This window comes from Octodon degus, unplaced genomic scaffold (assembly GCF_000260255.1).
Source record: "Octodon degus isolate 3935 unplaced genomic scaffold, OctDeg1.0 scaffold00021, whole genome shotgun sequence".
Lineage (NCBI taxonomy): Eukaryota > Metazoa > Chordata > Mammalia > Rodentia > Octodontidae > Octodon > Octodon degus.
Window position 1 is genome coordinate 6814047 of NW_004524597.1, and position 7453 is coordinate 6821499.

A 7453-nucleotide genomic window follows, 5' to 3' on the forward strand; every position below is an offset into this window, starting at 1 on the left:
ACTTTCTAATGCTTCATGTTATCGAATCATTTAGTTCTTGTGACAGCCAGGGGAAAAAGGTACTGTTGTCCCCCTGGGTCATCTGAGGCGCAGGAAGTTTAATCATCCCCAAATGAGGTACTAGTGAAGGACAAAATCCATTCTGAATCTCTTCTAGTCACCACAAATACTACCTGCCCACTGGGTCCTTCCAGTACTTTCCTGGGCCTTGTTACAAGGTGGGATACAGCAGGAGAGGTGCTGGCCTCTGCCCTCCCAGAACCTTCCAGCAGTGTGTTTGAAGGTGGGAATCAGGATGGGCTGTATCTAGACGCCCAGGACTGTGCACGGTACAGAGTGGGCACTCAGTGAATTATTGTGGAGAAACTGCAGGGCTGTTCTGCCCTGCTGCTAGACTCTGGGTGCTGAGGGCAGATCTTATCCTCCTAGACTCCTCCGGCAGTCCTGTCACTGGGCAGCCTGTCTCAAGCTTGTGACTTTCCCCTTCCAGATCAAGTCTTGCTTCCCTGGCACCCTGCTGTGGTGCAGTGTGACACCAGCAACTGGTGCTCCGCTATGTGGCTGAAGCTGAGAACAGAGTTAGCGGGGAGCAGGGAGCCCAAGCGGGACAGAGGACAGGCTGTGCCCAGACGGAGTTGGGACCACTGAGGAAGGTGGCCCTGTGTGAGCCATGAGTGACACCTATGCCATGTCCCCAGTGAGAAGGTCTGGGCCTCTGGCTTTGTGTATATGAGCCACAGCAAGTGGCACATGACTAACCATGGTGGTGTAACTGGACTTCAATGCCACAGGCCAAGTCACAGCTGTGAAGCTCCAGGTGAGACCCCTGGGAGGACGCATGGGCCCTGGGAGCTGTGTGTCTCCCACACTTATAGCCAGGGATGTGTCTCATATGGTCTCAACTGGTCACTGTTGTAGTCAAAGTTTACAAGGGGAACAATAGAAGACAAATAATTTATAGAATTATTTTATAATAGTCACACAAAAAGTCATACAAAGAGAGTTCAGGGGGTCCGGGGAGATGGCTCAATAGAATAAGCGCTTCCCTGGCAAGTGCAAAGGTCTAAGTTCAATCCCTGGTTCCACCAAAAAAAAAAAAAGGAAGCAAAGAGAGTTCAGGAAATCTGTCCACACACTAGAGACCCAAAGAATCCAGCTGAAGGCCTGGATCCCACAGCAGTGTCCTGCACGAGTCCAGCTGAAGAGCTCTAACAATGCCCCCTGTACCTCTGGAAATGGCCAACGTTACCAAATCCAAGGCTGCCTGACCCTTCCTAGTCTGCTGGGACTTGCTGCTAGCAACTAAATATGCCTCAGTTCCAAAAATCCTATGCCCTGTATCATCAAAATAAAACCCAGGGTTTATTTAAATGTGGAGTGTTGTTTACTTGTTTGTTTGAAGATTTACAACACTTTGAAAACTAACAACCTGAAGCCTAGAATTATAAAAAAACTAAGAAAAAGTCAGCTATGTCACAATGTATAAAATGTATCCAGAGAGGGCCGGGGAGATAGCTCAATAGAATAAGTGCTTGCCGGGCAAGTGCAAGGGCCTGAGTTCAATCCCCAGTTTTTAAAAAAATGTATCCAGATGGTCATCTATTTTATCTTTTTCTGCCATATTTTAGGGAAGGATCTACAGGGTGTTCAGGATCTCACTACTAGATCGGACTCATAGTGATCTGCCTGTTTACAGCCTCCCAAGAGCTGGGATTACAGGGTGTGCCACCATGCCCAGGCTCAACTGCCATGTCAGCATACCCCGGGGATGGGGCCAGCACTACAGCCCCGGGGATTGAACCCCTGGCCCCTGCACCTGCTTGTAGGCGCTTTAATCCTCTGAGCTATTTGGCCGGCCCTTATTTTATCATTTGCTCCCATAAAATATGCACAAATGAATTATAAAAACTTTGTCAAAATATATGCACACCTGTTGTGTTATTTTGGTTGGAACCGTGAAAGACAAGATGAGAAGATCAGACGCTAGAAGAACAGGGGACTCAGCAGCCTTGTCCAGCCCTAACTGAGTGCCCAGCAATAGAAACGTCTCACATTTATTGATAACTAAAAGCAGACTAAGGAACATGCATGATTAACTTTTGTGAAAACGAACTATTATTTATATTGCCTTCTGGCTTTCACCAACCTCTAAGTTTACATGAGACTAGTCAGTAACGTCCCACGTGAAGAAGGTTCAGGGAACACGGGGCTGCTCCAGGAATGTGCCGCAAGACCTAGCAGACCAGCTTGCTGGTATTACAAGGGACAGCATCTGTTTCCTTGGGCCCTGATTTTTGTTCCTTGCTTTTTCAGGACAGCAAACTTTACCAGCTTTTGGCTTATATTTCCACACACATTAACAGTTATTGAGGGTTGGCCAAATAGCTCAGTGGATTAAAGCACCTGCAAGCAGGTGCAGGGGCCTGGGGTTCTATCCCTGGGCTTACCCTGCTGGCCCCATCCCCGGGGCACGCTGACACGGCAATTGAGACTGGGCATGGTGGCATACACTTGTAATCCCAGCTCTTGGGAAGCTGTAAACAGGCAGATCACTATGAGTCTGATCTAGTAGTGAGACCCTGAACACCCTCTAGACCCTTCCCTAAAATAAATGTTAATAGCCAGATGTGGGGAGTACACCTATAATCCCAGCTCCTCAGGAGCCAAAGGAATTGTGAGTTTGAATCTAACCTGGGAAATTTAGCAATTTAGTGAGACTGTCGCAAAATAAAAAATAAGCTCAGGGTGCGTGTGGGAGGCTAAACAGAAAGACTGAGAGCTCTACCCCAGCCTGGGCAATTTAGCAATTGGGAGTGGCGGCTGAGACAGGGTAGTGCAAGCTGGGCTTGAACCTTCCTGCATAGCCCAGGCTGGCCTCCAGCGCTCAGAGGTCCTCCTGCCTCGGCCTCCTGGGTGCTGGGTTACAGGTGTGTGCCATCATGCCTGGCTAGTCTAGCAAGAGCCTATCTCAAAATGAAAAAAGGGATTGGAATACAGCTCATTGTAAAAGTCCTGGGTTCAGTCCCTAGTACTACAAGAAATAAAAAGGGCTGGGAGGGTGGCTGAGTGGTAGGGCACTTGCCCAGCATGCATGAGGCCTTGGGTTCAGCCCCAGTAATAAGGGGGAGAAAGAAAGTTACACAAGGATTTTAGAGTGTGAGTGGCTGGCACCTGCACCTTGCATGGGCCAGCTGCACACCTACGAGTGGCATTGCTGGGTCATAAATCCCTCTGTCATACTTTCTGAGGAATTGTTAAACTTGATTCCGTTTTACAGCATTTTAAAGTTTATTTTTAAAGATTTTAAAAATAAAAATTATTAGTACCCATCTGCAGAACATAATATCACATTCCCCATGAGGAGCTGGTACATGTGCATCATGTATCTTAGTTCTATTTTTTTTTTTACATTTATAAATGTTTTAAATGTATTAACTCTTTTAGTGTTCACAAAACCATAATAAACAGCATCATGATCTCATAATATGAAAGAGAAAAATGAAGATGAAGAGTTTATAAATGTGTCCATTATCAGAGTGGAAATGGTAGGGAAGTGATTCTCTGTCCTGGTTGCACACAGTTCTATTTGTTTAATCCCTCCCCATTGTACAGACTTTTTGACAGCAGGCCCATGACTTAGCCCCATTCGACAAGTATGGGATTGAGGCTAAGCACTGCCCTTCCCGAGTTCTGAAGGGGGCCGGCTTGGAGCAGCAGAGGATCGGGAGGCCAGGCATGGACAGGGCTGTGATGCGGGCACTTCCCCAGGATTTGGTGTGTGCCCGCTCTATGCACAGACTCATGATCCTGCCTTGACAGCGGATGCTCTCCCAGGCACCAGGTGTCCCAGTGTGCCTTGGGCCACGAAGTCCTCAGGCACTGTTAGCCTCGTGTACAGACCAACACACAGAGCAGTCAAGCCATTTGCCCGAAGTCACACAGCCTGGGCAGAGCAGTATCTCACTCTGTGCTTGTGTCACAGAGCTTTTTAACTTGGACCTGCAAAGGGACCTTGCGTGTATGGGAAAAAGGCAGGAGAGCTGGGACCCCAGGCCTTCTGTCCTGCACCCATGGCCCACAAAGCCTAGAGCAGGGTCTCTCCCTTTCCTCCTGGGCCCTGTTGCCATTTGGACCTGAACCATCCTCACTTGTGGGTTTCCTGTGCACCAGAGGACATTTCCCTGTGTTCCTGGCCCCCCACTGGTGCCATGACAACCCCCGAAGGCCAGGTACAAGTGTCTCTCTGGGTTACCCTGGGTGGAAACCCCTGGCCCAGTGGCTGGGGCTGAGTCAGAGCCACAGCAGGTCCTGTAGCTTGCAGTCCAGTGGCTTCAGGTTGAGTCCCTAACCTCTCTGGGCTCTGTGGGCCGGGAAGCGAGCAGCACCAATGCCAGGGACACTGGAGGGAGTGAACGAGCTCCTTCCTGCTTCAGAAAGGGCCCTCCAGGGGCTGGAGAGATGGCTCAGTGGTCTAAAGCACCTACTTGGAACAAGCTTGGCAAAGCACAGGGACTGCGGTTCGATCCCCCAGCCAGCCGCGCCCCCTGGTGGGCTGAGCTGGCCACACACACACACACACACACACACACACACACACACACACACAATGTTTAAAAAAAAAAAAAGAAATGGCCCTCCAGGATTCTGATGTCTCCTCTCCTGCTGCTGCTGTCTTAACATACCCTAGCCGGCACTATAAAGAGCATGCAGGGAGCCCCTGAGTAGCCCTCGCCACTTTCCAGCAGAGCATCCCCTCTCCTGCCTGGGGCCCTCAGGGCTTTTTCCTCTCATGAGTCTTGGTATCTAGCCAGCGGGTAGTGCCCACAGCAGTGGGGGGACACAACCCTGAGGATCAGGAGGTACCAAGTGCCCTACACGGTGCTGGGGGCCAGCCCTTGACACAGGTTTGGCCAGGTCTGAGTGGCCATGGGCTGCCCTTCCTAAAAATGGGCCATCAGAACTGGCAAGGTACACATGTTCCTCATCTCTGCAGGGGCTTCAGTATAGCCCCGCACCAGTCCAGCTGCCAGGGGCACAGGCCAGCAAGTGCCTCGTGTGTGCCCAGCCTGTGCCAAGGACTCAGGGCCTACGGGATGTGCCCAGGTGAGCAGCTCTACCCATGTCCTGGGTGCAGGAGGCAATTCCACCTAAGCTCCAGCCTGGCTACCCACAGCGGGGCGCATGACCTCCACCAACACCAGAGGACGCACAGCAGCTACCGCTCCCCACGGGGGCAGCAGCAGGGCTTTGGGATGTGAGTTTGAGAACCAGGCCCCTGCACATGGAGCTCTCTTCTGCAAGGAATCTTCTTAGCAGTTCCCTGTCTCAGGACCTGTGATGCTCCTAGAGAAGAAGCTGCCACGATCTGAAAGCATTTAAGGGCAACTCTGTGTGCTCATGACCAGCATGAAAACATGGTGGCAGGGCCCTTGGGGTGCCCAGGCCATGAGAGGAATTTGAGGATAGCATGGAGGGGAATAGATTCTGAGCTGCATGTGTGTCTTGGGCGCTGCAGCAATGTGAGCCAGGCAGCTTCTGCAAGAGAAAGGCTCTGTCATGGGGGCCACAAGGCCAAGGCTGGTTCCTTCTAAAGAGTCCAGTTGCGGGAATCTGCCAGAGCTCCTTGGATGAGGCTTCTGTCATCACACACAGCTTCCTCCCCTGGGCACCTCTGTGACTATTTCTGTGTGTGTGCAGGTCTATATCCATGTCCTCTCCTTTTTATTTTCTCCTCTCTTTTCATAAGACCCCAGTCTTTGGACTACCCCCTTCCCATCCATGGTGGCCTGATCGTAACTGATTACAGCTGCAGAGACCTCTTCCTAATAAGGCTGCAGGCTGAGGTTCAGGGTGAGATGAACACGGGCGACATTCTTGGCCTACTGGAGGCAGCTGCATGACTGCAAGTGTTCGCTGTGGCCCTGGCTCAGCGTTTCTGGGCTGCTCTCCAGCCTTACCCCATCCTGCAAGACCTTCTAGCCCCTTTGCACCTATCTAGGATTTTAGAGGGGAACTCGGGTTTGGGGTCACCTTTGCAAATTCATGTCTGCTGTTCAGGATGAGGACACCTGATAGAACACTTCCCTGAGAATGCCATCATCCTGAGATGATCTCACAGTGAGGAAGCCTGGTATTTAGCCTGGCACCTGTCCCCAGGGTGGGCCTAGGGCTGCCCCGATTCCCAGCCCAGTGCTTCTTTCCTAGAACAGAGCTGCCTTGTCACTCTGCTTGTTCTTTTTTTTTTTTTTAAATTTATGTGTGTGTGTGTGTGTGTGTGTGTGTGTGTGGCCAGCTCAGCCCACCAGGGGGCGGGGCTGGCTGGCATGTGGTGCTGGGGGATTGAACCGCGGTCCCTTTGCTTTGCTAAGCTCATTCCAAGTAGGTGCTTTTAGACCACTGAGCCATCTCACCAGCCCTGCTTGGTCTTTCTAAAGCAGGAAACCTGAGCCTTTAAGCTTTAGACCCCCTGAGGCAAAAGAGCCTCCAGAATCCACTAGACCTGTGTCTGGTGAGTGGCCAAGGGCAGCAGGAGAGACACGGGTGGGTTTAGTCATCAGGAAGTCCTGGAACAGCTGTTGCTATTGAAACTGCTGGTTCTGGAAGGCTTCATACAGGCTCTGTGGCATTCCTCAGAGCCGAGTGGACTTGGCCTTCCTACCAGCATGTTCTGCCCATTTGTTATGTGTACTTTTACATTTTTGCTATTTTTGTTTGTTTGCTGAGACAGAGTCTTGCTATAGTTTACTTTCATGTTGAACTCACTACATACCCTAGGCTGGCCTTGAACTTGAGGCAACTTGTGGCAATCATCCTGCCTCAGCCTGCGCAAATGCTGGGGTTACAGACATGTGTTACCACACCTGGATACAGTTTTGCCTTTCAATGTGACTCAGATTCCTGGGCTCATGACCTGCTCCTTCTTCATTCCCGCTTGTTTTGGCTCCTGTGTACTCAGTCTGTGTGTTCTCTACATAACGTAGATGCCTGTTTACAGGATGGTTCTTTCCTTCTAGACTTGGTGATCTCAGGGGCCTCTGGGTCTCTGCTGGGCTTTATGGAGCCAGCCAGAAGCAGCCGTCTCCTTTCCCCAAGCTCGTAGGATGCCAAATGGCTGCCCACCCACTTCCCCATTCAGCCTGGCTTGCCTGTGTCTCCAGGCCAGCATGAGTTCCCAGCCACACACAAGATGGAGATCAAATGTACTTTTTTTTCTTTTGGTAGAACCGGAGAATGAACTCAGACCCTTGTGCTTGCCAGGGAAGCGCTTATTCTACTAAGCCATCTCCCCGGCTCCAGTGGAGATCAAATGTAGACCAGTTCTCCAGCCTGTTGACAACCATCACATTTGTCTTTTTTTTTTTTAATGATATTTATTTATTTATTTATTTATTTGATATAGGGTTTCACTACCCAGTTCGGACTCAGTAGTGATCTTCCTGTCTTAGCCTCACCA

At 50.6% G+C, this 7453-nt stretch overlaps 1 protein-coding gene across 1 annotated transcript in view; it reads right to left on the reverse strand.

Moving 5' to 3' along the window:
- Positions 1-1013: 1013 nt before the first annotated feature.
- The window catches only part of CUNH16orf71 (chromosome unknown C16orf71 homolog), a 23292-nt gene continuing 16852 nt past the window's right edge, over positions 1014-7453 (reverse strand). Inside the window, exon 10 of the mRNA XM_023711852.1 lies at positions 1014-1046. Within this exon, the coding sequence (XP_023567620.1) occupies positions 1027-1046 (20 nt within the window). The 3' untranslated portion in view covers positions 1014-1026. The remainder of the gene's footprint in view (positions 1047-7453) is intronic.